The sequence below is a fragment of the Nyctereutes procyonoides genome, unplaced genomic scaffold, assembly GCF_905146905.1.
Source record: "Nyctereutes procyonoides isolate TBG_1078 unplaced genomic scaffold, NYPRO_anot_genome, whole genome shotgun sequence".
NCBI classification, from domain to species: Eukaryota; Metazoa; Chordata; class Mammalia; order Carnivora; family Canidae; genus Nyctereutes; species Nyctereutes procyonoides.
Genome location: NW_026575133.1, coordinates 36,320,039 through 36,341,644, shown reverse-complemented (window position 1 = coordinate 36,341,644; position 21,606 = coordinate 36,320,039). Strand labels below are relative to the sequence as shown.

General features: G+C 51.8%; 1 protein-coding gene across 2 annotated transcripts in view; it reads left to right on the top strand.

The window, feature by feature from the left end:
- Nucleotides 1–5,053: 5,053 nt before the first annotated feature.
- Nucleotides 5,054–21,606, top strand: part of TRAF3IP1 (TRAF3 interacting protein 1) — a 58,637-nt gene continuing 42,084 nt past the window's right edge. The window contains exons 1-9 of one of the 2 annotated variants that reach the window (XM_055346157.1): nucleotides 5,054–5,190; nucleotides 9,242–9,310; nucleotides 9,908–10,069; nucleotides 12,087–12,230; nucleotides 12,333–12,758; nucleotides 14,986–15,057; nucleotides 16,005–16,080; nucleotides 19,379–19,389; nucleotides 20,210–20,294. In XM_055346157.1, coding sequence (XP_055202132.1) covers nucleotides 5,068–5,190; nucleotides 9,242–9,310; nucleotides 9,908–10,069; nucleotides 12,087–12,230; nucleotides 12,333–12,758; nucleotides 14,986–15,057; nucleotides 16,005–16,080; nucleotides 19,379–19,389; nucleotides 20,210–20,294 — 1,168 coding nt within the window. In that variant the 5' untranslated portion in view covers nucleotides 5,054–5,067. The remainder of the gene's footprint in view (nucleotides 5,191–9,241; nucleotides 9,311–9,907; nucleotides 10,070–12,086; nucleotides 12,231–12,332; nucleotides 12,759–14,985; nucleotides 15,058–16,004; nucleotides 16,081–19,378; nucleotides 19,390–20,209; nucleotides 20,295–21,606) is intronic. The other variant, XM_055346156.1, reaches the window with a different exon arrangement.

The window sequence follows — 21,606 nt, the reverse complement described above, 5'->3', positions numbered from 1 at the left end:
CTTGTCGGGCCCCGCACACCTGCCCCGGTGTCCCTGTGGAGGGCAGCGTGGAGGCCTCAGGAGGATGCATTTTGTGACCGGGAGCATGTCCCCAGAGGCCACCGCCCATACCCTGTGGCCTGCTTCCCTCACACAAGCTCGCAGTGGGGCCTGGGGGCTCTGCTTCCTTGTCCCCATCCTCTCAGAGACCCTCTCTCAGGGCCCTTGGTCCCAAAGGCAGCAGCAAGGCCTGCACAGGGCCTCCTTGGCCTACATGGCTCCCCTGCTCCCCGCCGGCTGTGGGAGAGGCCAGCATCAGGTTTTCCCCTCTTGTGGCACTGGCTGGTGCTCAGTGGACCCTCAGGGCCAGAGGGCTCTCTGCGGCCACACCCGTCCCCGCTGCTCTGGGCAACCCAACCTCACAGACAAGCCATTGCTGCTCACGCCCATCCCAAGGCCCCGGGCCCGGAGGAGGAATCTATCTAGTGTGAACTTTTGAGGCAGGGGTCTGGGCAGGGCTGTCGGGAAGGCAGGGCACCTGAGGACACAGACGAGGGTCGGTGACCTCCCAGAGCCCCCCGCCTTACTCAGGCCAGCCCAGCCAGGGGTGGGTACTCCTCCCAGGAGCCCCTGCACTCCCAGCTCAGCCTCGGGGAGCCCATCAAGGAAGGCGTCCGGGCAGGACACTCCAGCTGTCAGGCACTAAGGCTTCGTGGGCCCCACCTGGCGGTCCTGCCGCCCCCTCTCTCCCTAACAGCTGCAGGGCCAGAAGCTGGTGCATCTTTGTCTAAAGGCTTAATCATCCTCTTCAGAGCTTTGGACCAGCCTTTGTGAGCCGAGGGCCCAGCCGTGAAGAAGGACACAGTCTCGCTATGTCCCATCCCCCTGGGAGAAGACTTTCCGGGAAGCCGGTGGAGGCGCCGGGCAGCGGCAGGAAGGGGAAGAGAGGGGGCTAACCTGCTGTTCACGTGAACATGAAGTATTGGTGGCAGTGTGGGCAGGGATGTTCAGAAATGATGACGTAGTTGGGAAACTATTCTTCTTCAAGGAGATGGAAACTATTCTTCTTCAAGGAGTTGGATGAACTTTTTGAGAACATTTGTTCTTGGGAAGCAGAATGTGTATGTGTGTGCGCGTGTGTGATAAAGATAAACATGTGGACAATCAGGAGAACGTTGGAGATCTGGGAGCCCCGGAAGGAGACTGAGTCATAGTGTCCATCACCACCCTGGACTATTCCAAGGGGCTGAACGGCCAAACGTCCCAGGGGACTGTCCCGCCCCCTCCTTGGGATGAGTCTGGAATGGAACACCCAGTGCTGAAAGGAAGGGGGTACATGGGATGATACACATGTAGATGGTGGGGATTCTAGAAAGTCAGGGAGATTTGACAAGGCAGGGGTCAGAAGTGCTCTGACCATGGGGGTAGATCCAGACTTGGAAGCTGGGGAGCAGGGTTAGTAACTGAGGGCCACTCAGGAGGGAACACTTCTGAGGGTGCAATTTGCTGGGTGCTTTTCCCCCCATGGACCACAGAATAGCTCTATATAGTGAGTGTAGTCAAATTCCTTCCCCTCAATTTCTCAGGGGAAAGTCTCAGACAGACAGCCTGCCTGCCTGCCTGGTGAGGTAGGGGCAGGAGCGAGGTTGGCACCGCTGGAAGGAAGTGAGCCCTGGTGGCTCACCTGACCTCTGTCTGGGTGGCCAAACTCATGCAGTGCAGGACACAACTAGCAGCAGGGACAGTGATGTTCTCAGGTGCAGGGGATTGCAGACGATGACACAGATGTTGCTTACTAGAAGGTACCTAGTTCTCCATGAATTCCCCAGCACCTAGGCAGTACTCGGCACTGCTAGCCTTAAAAATAAAATTGTCTGTTATTTTAGTGGCAAAAATGGGTTTATTCTGGAATAACAGAGAATTCAAGGACAAGCAAGCTCCAGCAATACCATAGGCAAGTCCCTAGAACAAAGGAGAGAGATTCTTTTCTATAGAGGAAAGAGGGAATTGGGGGGCTGTTATTTATTATTTTTTAAGATTTTATTTATTTATTCACGAGAGACACAGAGGCACAGACAGAGGGAAAACAGGTTCCTCGCAGGGAGCCTGATGCGGGACCTGATCCCAGGACTCCGGGATGGGGCCCTGAGCTGAAGGTAGACGTTCAACCGCTGAGCCACCCAGGCACCCCTGGGAGCTGTTATAAACAAAACGTCCATTGAAGGAAAGTGGGAGCTGGAAGTGCTTCTCACGGGCTGAGCTGTGACTGTCTTTGGTTGGCTGGGCTGTCTCCTGGCGGGGAGGAAACCTTTCTTCTTGCACTGGGCGGATAAAATAATATCCGCGTGCAAGGTCCCTCTGTTCCTGTTGGATCTGCAGTTGATAACCAGTGCTGGGAATGCGAGCTCCTCCTGCTGGCCTCCTGACTCTATTGTAGGCGATGTTTCCTTTTCTTATTTTTCACAGCACACACCAGGGATTCACTGAACGCCTGGACACTTCTTTATGAGCTATCTTCACCGAACACAGTGAATATCCCAATCGTACATGAAAAGAGTTCAAATTCACACATCACTAGAGAAATGCAAATTAAAACCATAATAAGGTATTATACCACCACTAGAATGACTGCAGCTAAAAAGAATGACCTAAAAAAAAGAAAAAAGATAAAGAAAAGAAAAGAAAAAAGACTGACCTATCAGGTCTTGGCATGCATATGAAGCAACTGGAAATCACATACATTGCTGGTAGGAATGAAAGATGATACCACCAGTTTGAAAATCTGGTAGCATCTTGTAAAATCAAACATATTCTTAACATACGACCTGAAAATTCCACTCCTGGGTATTCATTCAAGAGAAAGTTAGTAAGGGACAGGCAGGGCTATAGGGAGAGATGGGTAGGGGGCAGTGCGCCCAGGCTAACAGAAATCCCAAGTGTGGAAAAATGCATAAGGAACCAGAGATAAGAGAACCTAACCAGACCACCTCACTTGCCTTAAATGTCAGAGACAAGTTATTTTTATGATAGTTACAGATTGACCACTAAAAGCTACCAAACTTCAAAGGAGGGGTAAACGTGGTGCTATCAGTGGTAGAGATGTCAAGAAGATTCAAGTTCCCTGGTCAGTTTTCAATAAAACACCTCAGGAACCCTCTCACTCTAGAGAGCTTTGCTTTCTGCTCTTACCTTAACTTAATAAACTTTCACTTCCCTTCAACTTTTTGTGTCCATGAGATTCACTCTTCGACTCTGTGAGACAAGAACCCTGCAGCCCTGCAACAAAAGGAAAACTATGTTTGCACAAAGACTTGTATGTGAATGCTCTTTGCAGCGTTATTCATAAATAATCAAAACCCAAAAAGCAATCCAAATATTGATAAACTGGTAAATGGATAAACAAATTCTGCTATAGAATACTACTCAGCTACAAAAAGGAATGCCATATTCATGTAGGTAGCAGCACAGATGAATTTCAGAATCCTTTTAAGAGAAAGAATTAAACACAAGAGACCATGGACTGTATGATTCCATTTATATGAAACTCTGGAAAAGGCAAAATTATAATGACAGAAAGTGTATCACTGGTTGCTTGGGGCTGGGGTGGCGGAGGAGACAGATTGCAAATGAGCAAGAGGAAATATTTTAGGGAGCGTGAACTATTCTGTATCATGATTGTGGTGGCAGTAACATAAATGCATCAACCAGTATACTTAAAATAGGTGATGCTTATTGCACATAAATAATAATGAAATATAAAATTTAATTTAAGAAGTCCCACACCTAGGGATCCCTGGGTGGCGCAGCGGTTTAGCGCCTGCCTTTGGCCCAGGGCGCGATCCTGGAGACCTGGGATCGAATCCCATGTCGGGCTCCTGGTGCATGGAGCCTGCTTCTCCCTCTGCCTGTGTCTCTGCCTCTCTCTCTCCCTCTCTCTCTCTCTCTGTGTGTGACTATGATAAATAAATAAAAATTAAAAAAAGAAGAAGTCCCACACCTAGATACACCATGGGCAAATTCATAAAAACCAACGATAAGAGAAAATCTTGAAGGCAGCCAGATACATAGAGAGGACTAGAGCCGACTTTGTGTAATCCAGACGCCAGTGGAATAAAATCCATGAAGTACTGGGAAAAAAAAAAGTTAACTCAGCTTGCATACAACGTGAAACAATCTTTCAAAAGTGAAAGTGTGATAAACGCTTTCAGACAAAGGGAAGGTGACAGCGCGCCTTGCCAGCTGACCTTTGCAAAAAGAAATAGTAAAGGAAGTTCTTCAGACAGGAGGAATGTGATACCCCATGGAAATCTGAGTCCATGCAAAGAATGAAGAGCATTGAAAATGGCAAAAAAATAAATAAATAAAATAAATGTAAATGAAAGTTATAAAGATACTATTACAAGAACGCGAGAGGATAAAAGAGGTCAAAAGGTGCAAATTTCCAGTTGTAGGAAGTCACGGAACAGGATGGGCAGCATGGCGACTATGGCCAACAACTTTGTGTTACATATTGGAAGTTGCTAAGAAGAGCACATCTTAAAGGTTCTCATCACAATAAAAACTTTTAGCAACTACGGTGGCGGGTATCTAGTAGACTTGTGCTCATCGTTTTGCAGGATATACAAAGGTCGAAAGCTAATGTTCTATATGTCAATTACGTGTCAATAAAAAAAAAAAAAGCTTTAAAACTGTAGCTGCCATGTGCATCTTTTCATTAGAATTGAACTAGAAACATCACAAAGCCTCCAGGCTGCTGGCGGGCCTTCCGCGGATGGAGCCGGGGCGTGGCTTGTCCTGGTTGCTAGGCGCCCGCGGGACGTGTGGTCCAGCCCTCTCCCAGCAGGCGCCGCGCGCAGGGGCGGGGCGGGGCCGCGCGGCGCGTCCGTTGCTAGGGCCGCGCCGCCCTGACGACGGCGCCCTCCGCCCCGCGCACGCGCCGTGGCCGCCGCCGGTGCACTGTGGGATGGGAGCCCGAGCGGCGCGGCGGGGCGGGAGCGGGCGGCGGCGGCGGGGCCGGCGGCGTCCCGGGAGCGCGGCTTAGGCTCGGCCGGCGGGGGCGCGGGGGCGCGGGGCGCGGGCGGCGCCGCCATGAACGCCGCGGTGGTGAAGCGGACGCAGGAGGCCCTGGGGAAGGTGATCCGGAGGCCGCCGCTGACGGAGAAGCTGCTGAGCAAGCCCCCGTTCCGCTACCTGCACGACATCATCACGGAGGTGGGCGGGCCGGGTCGGGGTGCGGGCTGGGGTGCGAGGCGGACGTCGCGGGCCCCGGTGCGGGCCTGGGGTCGGGGCCCAGGAGACGGTCGGGGCCCAGGGGGTGGTCGGGGCCCAGGTGGTGGTCGGGGCCCAGGAGATGGTCGGGGCCCAGGTGGTGGTCGGGGCCCAGGTGGTGGTCGGGGCCCAGGTGGTGGTCGGGGCCCAGGTGATGGTCGGGGCCCAGGTGGTGGTCGGGGCCCAGGAGATGGTCGGGGCCCAGGTGATGGTCGGGGCCCAGGTGATGGTCGGACCCAGGAGACGGTCGGGGCCCAGGAGACGGTCGGGGCCCAGGAGACGGTCGGGGCCCAGGAGACGGTCGGGCCCAGGTGGTGGTCGGGGCCCAGGAGATGGTCGGGGCCCAGGAGGTGGTCGGGGCCCCGGGGGTGGTCGGGGCCCAGGGGGTGGTCGGGCCCAGGGGGTGGTCGGGCCCAGGAGATGGTTGGGGCCCAGGGGGTGGTCGGGCCCAGGGGGTGGTCGGGGCCCAGGAGATGGTCAGGGCCCAGGAGATGGTCGGGGTCCAGGTGTGGGACTTAGGCCTGGCCAGGTCCGGGACCAGAGGTCGGGGAGATGGTCAGGGCCCAGGCGGTGGTCGGGGCCCAGGAGATGGTCGGGGCCCAGGAGATGGTCGGGGTCCAGGTGTGGGACTTAGGCCTGGCCAGGTCCGGGACCAGAGGTCGGGGAGATGGTCAGGGCCCAGGTGATGGTCGGGGCCCAGGAGATGGTCAGGGCCCAGGTGATGGTCGTGCCCCAGGTGAGGGGCTCAGGCCTGGCCAGGTGCAGGACCAGGTAGAGGTTGGGCCCCAGGTGATGGTCAGGGCCCATGTGATGGTCGGGGCCCAGGAGATGGTCAGGGCCCAGGTGATGGTTGGGGCCTAGGTGTGGGGCTTAGGCCTGGCCAGGTCTGGGACAAGGTAGAGGTCGGGGCCGGAATCAGGGCTGGCGTCAGAGTCCGACCTCCCGTAGCCTAGCGCAGCCCCTGGGCCCAAGGTGGTGGTCCCCTTGCTCGGAGGTCCCCCTGCATGGGCTCCTTGTCCTCGCCGCCGCTCTCCTCCGGCCCTTCTGGGACCATTCTTTTTTTCCCGACTCCCCCAGTATCTGTTAGGACTCTTCCACCCTGCCTGGCAGTTGTTTCTATGACGCCCCCCCCCCCCACCACTGCCAGTGCCAAGCTCGTGAAAGGGGATCAGAAATGGTTGGAGAATTCTTTTTTTTTTTTTAAGTCCTCATGTCCCCCAAGCTTATGCCCACGCGAGTCTGCACCACATTTTGGATGCTTCATAAAGTACTTGTGGGTAAATTTATTGAAAGTGGTTGTAGTGGGACCCAAAAGGGGAAACTATCAAAGAGCAGGTTGGTATTGGCGGGTGAAGTTGCACAGCCTGACCTCCGTTGAGATTGGTTGTCTGTGGCTTTTCCCCAGGGGGTGAATTGCCTTGTGATGGAGACCGTACTTGTTTGTTGCCATATCCTGGGTGAGCTGATCTGGGAAGATGCACGGAAGGTGCAGCACAAACATTCGTTGTTGATTGAGGCCATCTAGGCTCCTGGTAACTCATTTCCATGGTGCCCCTAAGAAGGGTATTGAACTCAGGAACTTGGGCGTGGGCTTTGGGAGTTAGGAATCAGGTGGAACTTGCAGACTTCTTGGGGATCCCTGGGTGGCGCAGCGGTTTAGCACCTGCCTTTGGCCCAGGGCATGATCCTGGAGTCCTGGGTTCGAGTTTTGTGTCGGGCTCCCTGCATGGAGCCTACTTCTCCCTCTGCCTGTGTCTCTGCCTCTCTCTCTCTGTGTGTCTGTCTTGAATGGATAAGTAAAATCTTTAAAAAAAAAAAAAGAACTTGCAGACTTCCGAGGGCACCCCCTATGGGTCCTCCAACCTCCTCTCTTACTCTTTCCAATAGGTTGGGTGTATTATTCTCCACTAACTTTGCTTTACTCATTTGCTATCTCAACATGGTTTATAATGTGTGCGTCTGTGTTAAAAACCCTAATTGTGCTTAGAACTCTCTGGAATCCCACCCACATCCCAGGCTGTCTGTCTAGCTGCCCCCTCCTCTTCTAGCTGGGGCAACACTTCGCCTGCCCTACGTGGTGTTTGGGGGAAGGGACATGGCACAGAGACATGTGCTGCATTACCCAGTGAAGTAGGCAGGTAGTGTCCCCTAACCCAGAAGGGAAGAAGTGCGTTAGCCAGGAGGTGAGCCCGCCCGACCACGGCAGGTGCCACCGTACTCTCACCCTTTTACCTTCTGTGTTAGTCCTGTGGCGAGCCAGGGAGGAGACAGGGGGATATGCCTCATTCTTTTGGGCTTGGCTTGGCGCTGGGCTCCTGGAAGGTTGGAGTGCCTCGGAATGGGGAAGGAGGAGGGACATTCAAGCAGGAATTGACTTGGTTGGCCAGGTCACCAGGCTGCGTGGAAGCAGTCACACGTTCCCAATCAGGGGCCAGTGGTCTGCTTTTCTTTCATGTTTTTTTTTTTCTTTTCCCAAATCTAATGCTGAAATTAATTTCTCTGCCTGTGTAAAGGTAAATGCGTCAACTGTCACCTTTTGTTAGGGATATGAGAATGACATATTGAAAAGCATTTTCCGGTAAGAGATGAAGAGCTTCCTGAAAATTCTTAACTCTCTCTGAGTATTGTGTTCAAGTCACCATATCAGTAATTTAGTTACAGCTAAACTAGCTGTCTTTCATAAATCAAAGCATTGGCCTTGTAAGGTTAATGTTTCTTGTCCCTTAAAAATATTGTTCACAATTTTAACTGCCAGCAAAATAGGAAAACCTCAGAAGAGACAAAATGAAAGGCTCTAGGGATATCAAGTACAGGATACCCTTAATATTATATTTGTCTTTTCGGGAAAAAAGAATACACAGCTCTTAGGTAGTTGTTGAGGAATGAGAGCCAGCTTAATTAATAGGGAGGTGTGGCTTGGTCTCAGAGAAATAGCCTGATGTTAGCGTGGGACTTTTTTCTAACAGACGAGTCTTGCACTAGTACATATGCTTTCTGTCCACCCAGGACATACACACGTTCACGCTTCCTACATGCAATGCAGCTAACATTTTGTTTTGTTTGATTTTTTGGAAAAAAAATGCTTATTGCCACCCATTATGTTGATTTTTACAGTGAATTCTTGCCTTTTGAAAAATTCTGGTCCTAGAGAACGAGGAGCCTGGCTGTGTGGGTGCAGGGAGGAAGAGGGAGAGTCACCACCCCTAACGCTGGTTCAGGGTAATGAGGAGCTACAGGTTTACTGAGAGGGACGGGCAGGAAAGGGACAGAAGTGACATTGCACAGAGCACCCCCCTGTTGTAGGACGTGACTGAGGAGAAAGACCTTTCTGTCCATGTTCAGAAACGCAAGCTGAGGAATTGCTATTCTTTCCAGAATCCATTCTCTCCACGGGGCCTGAGTGCCCCTTGTAAAATGCTGTCGCCCAGCCGTGGAACCTGTCAGGGCCTCCTCGTGATCCTTAGGCTAAAGTCCGTACTCCTGAGTGGCTTCCGAGGCCATCTGGGTCTCAGGCCCCACCCGACTCCGGCCTCAGGCTCCTCCTGCCCTGAACTTTTGCTCCCTTGAATGGGACCCTCTTGGCTCAGGCCCCTGCAGGGGCTGTTTAGCCTGGCTCCTGTGTCCTAAGCACCCCCCCCACCCCCCGCCCAATCCTGTTCTCCTGTCGGCCTGTGGTGTCAACGGATATATGATGTCTTCTGGGAAACTTTCCCTGACACCTGCACCCCTCCTGCGCTTGGATTAGGGAGTCATCCCGTGCTCACTTGGCACCCTGCAAGATGTTTCCCCGTCCCCACGTCCAGGCTGGATTCCGCCTGGGGAAAGGCCTGGCGTATCGCAGACACTCAGAAGCTTGTGCAGTAAGTGAAGGAATGAAATCCTGGCTGTGAGCAGACCCGACAGCTCCTGGCAGCGTGGGGTTCCAGGGCTCGGGGGCAAGGCTGATGGAGAGGCTGTCCTGGGAGGTGCTGACCACGGCCTTGGTCTCTTGAAGGTGATTAGGATGACCGGTTTCATGAAGGGCCTCTACACAGACGCGGAGATGAAGTCTGACAACGTTAAGGTAGGCTGGGGGGCACCCCTCACCCTAGCAAAGTGGGGTTTTTGTAAGCTGGGAACCCGGGGTATGTCATTTATATCCTGATGCATGTTGAAGTACAAGGTGGATTAATTCATGAATTGCAGTATACCCTTTCTCATTTCATTTTCTTATTTTTGCCAACTGCATATTTGCTAATTTTATCCACTAAGAAATGGAACTAGCGTTTTAAAGGTAACTGCTAGCCTACCAGCTAAAATTAAAAGCTTTAATTAGGGACGCCTGGGTGGCTCAGTGGTTGGGCACCTGCCTTTGGCTCAGGTCGTGATCCTGGGGCCCCGAGATTGAGTCCCACATCAGGCTCCCTGCAAGGAGCCTGCTTTTCCCTCTGCCTGTGTCTCTGCCTCTCTCTCAGTGTGTGTCTCTCATGAATAAATAAATAAATTTTTAGAACAACAACAACAAAAAGCTTTAATTGTTTTTTTTGTTGTTGTTGTTACACAGTTAGTATTCCCAATTTGACGTGACATAAATAGTAACTGTGCCTGTTGAGCATACCAAAGATGAGGGAAACGTTTTTGGAAGTGCTTTTTATTTGTATTTTAAATGGGAATCTTTCAGGATAAAGATGCAAAAATTAGCTTCCTTCAGAAGGCCATAGACGTGGTGGTGATGGTTTCAGGAGAGCCACTGTCAGCAAAACCAGTGCGCATCGTGGCCGGGCACGAGCCTGAAAGAACAAACGAGCTGCTCCAGAGAATTGGAAAATGCTGTCTCAGCAAGGTAACGTGGAGGCTCAGAGTTTAGTCCTGAAAGACACGGCCGGGGTGGTGGGCGACCACAGGGTAGTGGGCAGTATCGGGAAGGAATTTGCTGGTGTCTGGCAAACCTGGGCTTTGGAGCCTCAGAGTTCCAGGAGGAGTGAAGTAGAAGTATACAAGGAAGGGGCTCCTGGGTGGCTGAGGCGGCGAAGTGTCTGCCTTCTGCTCGGGTCATGATCCCAGGGTCCTGGGATTGAGTCCTGCCTGGGGTTCTCTGCTCAGTCGGGAGTCTCCTTCTCCCTCTCCTCTCCCTGCTGCTCCCCCTGCTTGTACACACTCTCTCTGTGTCAAATAAGTAAATAAAATCTTTAAATCAATCAATCCCAAAGAATTATTCAGTGAAACAAAGGTATGCCATGCACGAGGTTTTCAGGTGTTAAGTATGAATGTGGGAACCTCCCAGACACGTGCTCTTGGGGCAGGGGGTGGAGGCTACGTGCCCAGGCAGCCAAGCCCTGCCTGCCTTCTCCTTTCGGGCCTCCTTTTCGGGCAGGGTCTTAGAGGCAGGAGGACCTGCTGTTCTTCTTCTTCTTCCCAGCTTATGGGAGGCTCCTGTTGTCTGCCTGCCTTTCCAGCCTTCTGTGTCTGCTTCCCTCCTTCCATCCCTCCCTCCCCCACGCTCTGTCCTTCCGTTCCTCTTTCCATCCTGGCTGTGGATAGCAGAGTTGTGCTGCTTTCCTGTGTCACTTGGACAGGGACTGATTCGCTACTTTCTGAGATCCTCATTGTGGGTTGGAAACTTGGCCTCCCTGCTTAGGTCCAGCCCAGAATGTCCTCGCTAGAGACGCTGGAGGACAGCTCTGCTTGGTGATGGCACCAGGGCATCTTCAGGGCCTTTCTTCCTTGTGGGAGCCAAGTTGCCCTGAAGGGAGAGGGCATAACTCATACAGCCCTTCACCTACCTGGTGGGTTGTGGGCTGGGGAAAGAGGCTGGATTTCTGCCCACGTAGCAGGGGTGAGGGTGGGAGGTGGTGGCTCCAAGGAGGCCTTGGGAGTGTCTCACCCTGGCCTGCATCCAAATCTTAGGCTTGGAGGCATACAGCTGATTTTGCCAGTGCCCTGGTTTCTCTCCCTGGTCCCCACCATTGCATCCTTCCTGTTATTTCTCTTTCAAAACACATTTGATTCCTGTCCTCCCTGCTGAATCCTTTGCCAGGTTCCTGTTGCCTCTGGGCACAGCCTGCTCCGTGGCATGGCTCACAAGGGTTCTCAAGACCTGCTGCTCCCTCCCCTCCAGGTCCCGCTCAGCTCCCGCACCCCTGCCTGCACCCTGAGGCCCTTTGCACTGGCGATGCTCCCTCATTTCTGTGGCAGCAGTGTGGGATTGGTTGCTGTCCCCAGAGCCCTGGCTTTTCCCTCTCTCCCGGCCTGGCTTAGGCACCCTGCTGTTCAACTGTAGCATTTGGCACCTCCCCCCAGTCCCCAGCAGGGTCAGCCTGTGGTCTGGTGCCTTCAGTGTGATGGTCACTCAGTGCATCCTGTGGAACGAGCAAGTGTGTGAGCGGGTGGGATTCCTGCCCGGGGGTGTGCAAAGCTCCGGCACCAAGTCGTGGGATGCTGCATTTGAGAGGCTTTTTGCTTTTGATAGAGCTTGAGGTAGATCATTGTGTAAGGCCCTTTCAGTGCCGGGCCTCCATGATCCTGTGAGATGTGTAAGGCACTTGTGGAGTCATGCACGGCAGCTTTGTTGTCCTTGAACCACGCACACGCCCACACTTGACAGCTCAAGTGGATTGAGGTGGGATTCACTTGGCTTGGGTTGACTCTGCTGTTCCCATCTGAAGTGCTGGAGGTGACAGCTATCAAGAGATGCTCCACTTGGCGATAACAGCATTTCCTTTGAATGTTTTATCCTTTGACTCATGTCCACATGTTTCCCGTGTTTAGTGAACTGTCTTTGAATGCGGATGCTCGCGTCTGTCACCTGTGCTGATCTCGTTTTTACCTTGTGTTTCATTTCCTCCCATTCGGACTGCAAGCTCCCCAGCGATGAGGCGGTGAAGAGGGTGTTAGCTGGAGAGAGGGGTGATCTGAAAGGAAAGACCTCCCTGACGTCAAAATCTCAGGAATTAGACAACAAGAATGCGCGAGAAGAAGAGCCCAGAGTTCATAAAGATAAAGAGGTGAATTGCAAGTTGTGCATATTTGAAAATGAAGTGATGAGTCTGTTCATAGCACAGGTAAAGACATTTATAAGTGATATTGTTGTCTGACCTTTTTTCCAGAATAAAAGGAACTCTGAAATAAATGAGAGAAGTACAAGTAGAGATCAAAAACAGAAAGAAGTGAAGGAAGAAAGCAAAGCAAGAGAGAAGGACAAGGAGAAGGAGAAGACAAAGGAGAGTGACCATGATAGACATAAAGATCCTGAGCGAGACAAGCACCGCGAAGGGGAGCGAGAGCGAGCCAGGAGCCGGGCCAAGCAGGACAGAGACCGAGGCAACAGAGACCGGGACAGGGATCCAGACCGTGACAGGGAGAGGAGGAACGAGGGAGGGAAGGAGAAAGAGAAGTGGAAAGACCGAGAGAGGGAGCGTGAGCGAGACAAGGACCGGGACAGGGACAGGGACAGACGGAAGGTGAAGGACGGGGAGCACTCCCGGGAGCCCGACCGGGAAAAGAGCAGAGAGCCCGACAAGCCAGAGAAGAAGGTAAAGTCCTGCTTGACGATCTCTGTCTTTGAGAAGAGTTTTGGTGTTCTCTACAGTGGTTCCTTTGTCAGGCGTGGTGGGGACCCAGCACACGGTGGGTTAGGACACTCGCGCCTTCCCAGTGGAAACCCACACGGACACCAGTGGATGCTGGGGCTCTGAGGTGTACTGCTTTCACCTTTGGCTGCGTGTGCATGTTGGATGCTTCTTTTTTTTTTTTTTAATTCTTTTTTTATTTTTATTTTTTTGTGTGAATGCTTCTTGGAGCCGGGCCCACACCATGGCTGCGTGAGCCGTCCTTACATGCGCCATGGTGGTGGGCAGGTGCGTATACGTGGCCATGCCCGTGGGCCTGGCTGAATTTCTGAAGGATTGTGCTTTGGTCTCGTAGGCATCAGTGGATACGTACAGGACCTCTGACTGTAATTTTTATTTAATTGAATTTTCAAGTAGATTTACGATTGTCCAGAAAATGTGTTTGGTTTCCGTGTTTCCTAAATGTGCAAGTTGCTTTTGGGTTCAGCATAGGTGCTGCAGGGCTCCGTCAGGGCTGGCATCGCATCGCACCTGCCTGTTCTCTCGGGCACAGCATCTTGTCAGGTGTCCCCAGAAGGTTGTGGAAGTCTGGTGTCCAGCCCGTAGGAAGGAGGGAGCCGAGGTCTGGAAAGGTTCAAGATCTGCCATGTGACACAGCAGCATGGTGAGGGGTGAGGCCTGCGCTGGCGTGTGTGGCTCGTGCTCCTGGCTGTCTGGCATTGCATCCCGGGGTGCATCCCAGTACTGGGTGATGATGGGCCCACGGGGCTGATGCGTAGAGAGCCCCGGAGTAATGGACCCTGTGAGGTCATGTCATGAAAACCAGGCTTCCCTCAGGAGTTTTAGAAATAACAAAGGCATCCCTCATCTTTTGCCTTTTTGTAGAGTCTAAGGAAAGGTGTTTCTTGCTGATGTGATTTTTCTGAGGCAGTAGCATGCTCTCATATGTTTTCCTAGCGTGGGGCCGCCCCCGAGTGGGAAGGCCTCAGTCCTCCGGGTCTTCAGGTGGTTTTCCACACATTACATTGACCAGAGTTGCTGATGCTGTGAGGAGGGTCTTAAATAGAAAGCCAATTCCAAAGAAGTTTTTGTAGGGGGTTCCGTGGGCTCGGCTTCGAGTGTGTGAGGCCAGGGCGCAGGGCCTGTGCCTCTGCTCAGCGCAGATCCACATTCTCCCGAAGTCGGTTCTCCGTAGATCTTTCGTGGTGGTTTTGTGAGGCCGGCTCCCCTGGTGTAAATCTGGGGCTCCTCTGTGGGGCGGCTCTTGCCGGCGGCGAGGACACCCCTATGGGACGTCTCCCAGGAGACTGTTCTGACCCAGCCGTGTGGGTCTTCCCCCTGCGTCAGATCCCATGGCTCTCCTCCGTTTGATCGTGTCTGAAACAGACGATGCTGAGACCTTCTCGCCCCCTCTCAGGCTGTGTGTGAAGAGAAGGTGAAGTAGTAGGTGTGTCCAGAGCTTCGGGTGTGGCGGTGAAGACCAGCTGTCAGGGCAGTGGGTGCAGTGCTCACCCTTAGGGGCTGGCAGGGTGGGCGGGGTGGGGGGGAGGCGAGGAGCTGCGTGCAGAGCCAGGGGCTTCCAGCAGGAAGCTATGGAGATGCGTCACGGTTGAACTCAACAGTCATCCCTTGCTTTCCAGTCTTCATGGCGCAAAGTGTCCGTGGCCTCATCTTTTCTAGTCCGTATGTCTAGATGTGTGGGTTAGAGACTGGATTGTAGCTGTGAGCTGGTGTTTGCAGGTTTCCTGTACTTCACTTCGAGAATATTTCCTGCTGTGGAGTCTGAAAGCTTTGCTTGAGAAGAACCGTTCATTGGAAAGTTGCTCCCCCCTTCCATGGTGGCTGGTGGTCTCTGTCATTCACTTCTTCCCCTATTTCCAGATTCCCTGTGTTTCACTGGGGTGTTTCCGAGAGGTTTGGCCTGGGGTGCGGATCCCACGTGTCTGGGAGACACTGTTCCATAGCTCCCCTTCTGCCCTAGTCTGCTCCACAGGGGATGATCTGGACGGCCCTGGGGGGTTGCGGGCTGCGTTCCTGCCGCAGATAGGCCTGGAGTGGTATGGATGGGAAGGGTGATCTTGCTGCTGCTCAACAAGAAACACCTTGCATCTTGACATGTTTTTAGATGTAACAAATTTGAATAATTCTGGAATATGATCAATTTTTTTTTTTTTTTTTTTTTTTTTTGCAGTCCTCAAGTTCGGGGGAGATGGCTAAAAAGTTGTCAGATGGATCCGTGAAAGACTCCAAAGTTGAAGCAGAGGTAAACTTTGAAAAATAGTTTCAAGAGATGTAAACCCATGGCTGGGTTGATGTGACTTCCATGCTGTGGTTTCTTCTAGTCCATGGAGAGCCCGGGGGTGGGGATGTGGCACAGGCTCCCACATGACCTCGGGTTTCCATGCCGGGCTCTGGGCTTTCTGTATACACTTGTTTGACAGGTATGACGTATGGGGTACAAAGGGATGGGAGGTCATTTGGGAGCGTGTCCAGGTGGTGCTTCAGATGAGTCTGGGAGAGGATTTGGTCTCCAGGCTGGCTGGGACAGCAGGGGTGCCGGAGAGATCCCTCTGAGCTCTGCTCAGCCTGTGGGGGGCCCATGGTGCGTGTCTTGGGGGTGGGGCACAGCTGAGGCTGGGCCACATCATTTCCCTGCCCCCAGGCCACCGAGGTTAGACTCAGCACAACTTTGCTAATGGACTTTGGATTTCAGAAAACATGTCCAGGCAGCTACAGGGAAGATGGATGAGGAGTGGCGTGGAGGCTGGGAGGCCAGTTAGGAGGTCATCATGGCAGGCTGAGCAAAACCTAATGGCTGGTGTGTGCTCTGTTGAAGCACATGTACGTTTGCCCTCAGCGCTGTCACAGATGCATGTGAGTACTTAGCACAAAGCAGCAGAGATGGAGTCCTCATAAACACACCCGGTAAGACAGTGCTTCTCAGTGTGGTTGGCGGATTGCTGGCCTTTTGAGAGCTTCGCAGAAAGATGGATTTCTGATTTTAGAGTGAAGAAGGCCCGAGCGGTCTCTAATTCACCCTCAGGTCCAGGGTGCTGAGTTGTGCCGAGTTGGTATCCGTTTCCCATTAAAGCACCTGGTGGTGCTGTTCTGTGTCCTCCTTGTTCGTCACTGAGAAGAGCTGGACTAGTAAATCTGCTCAAGGCATTGCTGGGTCATGCATCAACTAATTCTTTTTCCGTTTTCTTTAAGACCGAGATTTCCGCCAGAGCATCCAGGTCAGTGACAACAAAAGCATCAAAACGGCGATCCAAAAATTCAATGGAAGGTACTGCAAATTTATCATATAAGTAACTGAAAATATGGATATTAATCATGTATTAATACTTATGATTGATATTAATCGTAATTGATATTAATCATAATCTAGTAGATCTGTTGGGGGGAATAAACAAAGACTGTGAAAAGGATGAAAATCTCTCTCTCTCTCTCTCCCTCTTCCTCTCTCCCCCCACTCCCCCCTCTCCCCCCCCCCCTCCCTTTCTTTTTCCGTCTCCCTCTCTCCCTCCCTTCTGCCCTCCCCCCACGCATGTGTGAGCCCATGACCCCAGCAGCAGAGTAGCACCTCTTTGCTGGAGATCTGTTGCAACCTAAAAGATGCGATTGAACTTTAGTTTTCCAGAAATGGTTATCAGCCACCCACCCACATTTTACTGACTCTTGTCATTTAATCCAGACACAGAGTGGCCAGCAAGAGCATCCTGCCTGCTCTTAGGGCATGTTCATGCATTTAAAAATCGGCAGAAATGATCCCTGGGAATCTTGCTATTAGGAACTGAAGTTGAAGCAAACAGGCGTGGCCGGGGGTTTGCCCAAGGGGAGCGCCTGGGTCTGCCAGGGCGGGAAGTGGGGAAGCACGTCCGTGCCCTGCAGATGGGAGCTGCTGGGGGCTGGTCGTGTTGCAGTTTTCAGGTGAAGTGGGAAGTCACTTTGAGCAGTGGTAGTGCCTGAAAACCCATCCTTTTCCTAAGTTGTAAAAGTTGAAGCGGTGTGGCGGGGCTGCCGTAGCTGGAATTCTTCATCCAGGACTTACACAGACATGTAAAGAAAGCCCCCCTTTCATAATATACGTGCTGCTTTAATGAGCATCTTTGCTCCAGCAGCTTTTCCCTCTGTTGGCAATCTCCTGGGATAGGCTCCAGACGGGCCCCGGCACAGAGGGCAGGGCCGTTTGCGGTGTGACTGCAGGGTGCACTGTACCCCTGCCCTCCGCCTCCTCCGGGGTTCCCAAGGCTTGCTGATTTGGGGAGCTGAAAAATGAACAGCGCTCTCTCTTTTTAATTGCTAGTGAAATTGCACGTTTTTGTGTGTGTTAGTGATTTTGTTGACTTCTTGGGCTCGTCTTTTCTTGGCGGGGATTCCGCATCGCTGTGATGGCAGTTGCAGTGTTGTCCCTAATTTACACACGCTCGCTATACACTCAGGACATCTGCCAATTTTTAAGTAAGTGTTTGTTTTCCAGTTTATTTCTACTCATTATGTTTAGTTCCTGACTTGCCTGAGTGTTTAATTTTTGTGCGCTGGAAGCAGCCAGCCTTTTTTTTTTTGTTTTTTTGGTAGTTTGTCCAGAGATTTGGGAGATGAAGATTTGTATTTTGTCATGCATTTTCATATATAATCTATTTAGTTATTTCTTATTTTAATTCCTGTTGTGAAGTGAGGTTATTTTTTCCAGAGTAACTCACCAGGTGTTCCAGAATTACTAATTTTAAGCCATTTCGTGTGCTTATCTTTACAGATTATTTTAAGACCATTGAGTCAAGAATCTTGCTTCCCACAAACAGAACTAATTAATTGATCAGGATTGAGTTGGACTTGTGTTAAACTTACGCTTTTGTGATTTGGGGAAGATTGGATGCTTCTGATTCCAAGTTAGTGTGGGTGTCCCTCCCTTCTCCCCAAAGGATATGTCTGCATGTGCTGGGCTATGTCTGTTAGCCACAGCCTATGATAGCTTGTTTTTAGTTGGTTTAGAAATGGCATCTTCTTTCCCCTCCCTGTTTCCTAGTGATGATCGTTGGAGTATAGAAGTGTCATGGACTGTGGTACCTGCACCGCAAACCTGGCCTCATGTTCAGTTTTAGCCCTTAGTTCTTGTGTGGAATTGTGGTTTTTTGTTTTTTGTTTTTTTTTGTTTAAGCTGACAGTTGTTATTGTCTCCTTTTCTAATAACTCGGGGCATGTGCATCTGAGTTTACTGGTGCTCTCTAAGAGCTATGATCACCAGAGATATGCAGGTTTTATGATACTAAGCTTTACTGAGCCGTCAACAGGCTGATGGACTCTTTCCTTCCCTGTCTGCTAGCTGGGCGTGAACTTCACTGTGCATCCTCACCCTAATATTCCTCCTCACTTAAATGGGTTGCATTTGGGCAAATGTCCAGCATCCAGGAGGTATCAGAGGCATAAGACCTCTATGTTCTGCTTGAGAGAATAAGCCTAGCATTTATTGGAGTGTGGGGTGTCATGCTTGTTAAACATATTTAGAATTTTTTTTAAAGATTTTATTTATTTATTCATGAGAGACAGAGAGAAAGGCAGAGACACAGGCAGAGGGAGAAGCAGGCTCCATGCAGGGAGCCTGACGTGGGACTCAATGCCCAGAGCCAAAGGCCGACGCTCAACCACTGAGCCACCCAGGCGTCCCAAACATATTTAGAATTTTATTTTATTTTTTTATTTAGAATTTTAAAGCTATTCTAGAATCTGTATAGAATACAAAAAAAAAAAAAACCACCACATTTCTCATAAGAATATGATAATTTTTGCTTATTGTTAAGTAGCATGTTATAGCAGAATAGTACACTATAGTGAATATACTATGCAGCATTACAATTAAGTTTAATATGTACTTTCATTATGCAATTTTGTATCAGGAAGAAGGGACTCTAGAACCAGTGAAAATAGTGTTTCCCTTGAACATAACTCTTCCTACAGTAAAGCTAAGAAGGAGCATGCCGTGAAACAGCTCGGTAAGACGAAGCAGGCCCTAGTGGAGGCTGTGCATGTTGGGGAATTGGACCCTTTGACCACCAAGCCGGTGGAACCCTGTGGGTGGGGCCCTGCTGGACCCGGGGCCCGGGCCCCAGAGTGGAGTGGGGCAGAAGCGCGTGTAAGCCCTGCCCACTGAGCTGCGGGCCCACCCCAACCACCGCGGCGTTCCTACCATAAATCAGTCACGGGCTGGGATTGTCCACTTGAGTCTTCTTTTCTTTGTTCTGTGGAAGTTTATGGAGTCCTTGCCCTCTGGGGCGTATAATGTGGAGGGGCAGGCAGATCATGGAGAGAACACAGGGTGTACACATTCATGGTAGTGGTGAGTCTTCTGAGGACAAATGTAGCCGAGAGAGGTGGGCATGGTAGGGGTGGGTGTGTAGGCAGAGAGGCTCTGAGGAGGGGACGTCTGGGCAGAGTTGACGAGGGTGGAGGAGGACATGCTGGTGTCCAGGGATAGGCAGGGGATATGCTGGGCCCTGTGCTGGGGACAGGCTTGCCTGTTTGAGTGGCGGGAGCCTGGCTGTGAGGCCGGGCGGGAGGCGAGGGGTCAGAAGAGACTGCACGCAGAGGCAGGCCCGAGGTGTTGGGCCGAGCGCTTTACAGTGAGTGTGAGTAGAAGTCCGTGGCGGGCGTTAGGCAGGACAGAGGCCTGATGGGACTTCGGTTTAGAAGCATCTCCTTTTCAAAGTGGAGAGAGGCTAGTATAGAGGCCAGACGGCAGGTAGGTGTCCAGGGGAGACTGCCGGCCGGACCTGAGTGAGTGTCACTGGCGAGGACAGATTGGGTGTAGGATGTGTTGGGTGGAAGGGATGACAGGTCTGCGGGCTGACTGGGTGGCGCTTGTTAACCGGAGAGGGCACAGGGAGAAGGTCGGTGGGGAGGGCTCTGGGCACCCACATGGTGCTGTTGCTGAAGCAGCAAGGCTGTGGGAGAAGCTAGTTGGTGGGATGTGTGGCAGTGCCAGCAATTCTGTTTTCAACACGTCAAGTTTGAGGTGCCTGCCACGCAGCCTGGCAGTGTGTCAGGACAGCGGTGGGGCTGTAGGCCTGCGGCTCAGGGGGCCCGGGTGACTGAAGGTAAAGTCAGAGAAGTCGGGGGTTTTGCGTGGTGCTCTTTCCTGCCATCCCGTGGAGACCCACGTGAGATTAGCATAGGGGAGCGTGGGGATCAAGAGAGGGAGCTCCAGAGCCCACCAGGACCCACAGGGAGGGGTGGTCCAGCACGTGGGGTGGGGGCAGGGTAGGGGGAGTGGCGGCAGGGGGCATCCTGCAACCCTGGAGGGGGTGAGTTCGTGTGAGCCTGGCATAAACCCCTGTGGGTCCCGGCCTGAGCACCGCACAGAAAAACCTCAGCAATGTTTTAATCTGTTGCTAACTATTTTATGTCAGGAAGAAAGGAAGATAATAATTTCAGCTAAAATTTTAGATCCCATAGTGTCTGGATTAAATAATGAAGCAAATCAGGAAACTATGTCTTCAGAAATCGGTAAGAAAAAGATATTCTTTAGTCTACCTTCCTCACCACTTTGATACGAAGTATTTACCTCTCAGCATAGTTTTATTTTTTATTCTAACCTTGATATAGTGAAGATCAGAAATGACCTGATATTCTACTTGCTTTAATTTGATGAATTATAAGATAATATTAACTCAATTTTAGTTAACTTTTACATGCCTTTTTATGTGAACTTATATTTGCATCTCGATCCAGGTGCTTTCTTTATCTTGCTGTTGGAATTTTGCAAAGTGATGTGGGTGGGCAGGTAGAGGGATTGTTGTTCAGCTCTCCCATCCTGCTCTGCTGTGTTGTATTAAGAAAATGCTTTATAATACAGATTTGAAGGTCCTTGGCTGTGGTGCGTTTGGGAAGTCGTTGCCTGTGGCTTCCCCTCTTACACTGAGGTGGGCAGTGTGATGTGTGTACATGTGTCCTCACCCTCTTGCCCTGGAGCAATTAGATGTGAGAATTCGGGATTTCAAAGGGTGTGATCCTTGATGAATATCAGTATTTGCCATTTGTGATGTTAAACTAAATTCTTCAGAAATATTAAAAATCTGGAGTGATATTTAGGGGAAAGTATAGTGTAAATCTTGACCCCGGGAAAAGATAAAAACTTGTCTAGGCTGAACCTGTATCTCTTTGATTTTCAAAAATTCTGTGCCTGTGGCTAATAGTGGTTAGTGCGTCTTTCTGTGCCTGTGCTTTCCCTTTAAGAAGTTGAGCTCCTGAGAGCGCTGTGTTGCAGGCGGGCTGCTGGGCTGCATCCTTGGCTCAGCAGGGGCGCAGCCTGAAAGGTGGTCCTCGCTGATCATCCACCAAGTAGGTCAGGCTCAGGAGATTGATCTAGTTCCTCAGCGGTGTGGGGGGCCCCACCGGAAGGTGCTGAACGGGAGCAGGAGTTGTCATTGAGGAACGCTTCACAGCCGGCAGGTGTGGCACGGCTCACCCACATCCTGTGTTTCGTTCCTGTGGGAGTCCGAGTAGGAAGCACCAGGCAGTCCCTGTACTGCAGGAGAGGGGCTGGAGAGGGGCCGCAGAGGGGCAGGAGAGGGGCCACAGAGGAGCAGGAGAGGGGCCGCAGAGGGGCAGGAGAGGGGCTGCAGAGGGGCAGGAGAGGGGCCGCAGAGGGACTACAGAGGGGCCACAGAGGGGCCACAGAGGACCAGGGGAGGGGCCGCAGAGGGGCTGGAGAGGGGCCGCAGAGGGGCAGGAGATGGGCCTGGTTGTGCCCACCTCCCAGCCCAGCAGGAAGGCCCGTTCCTGCCACTTGCCTACCTCTCGGCCTTGAGCAAGCTTC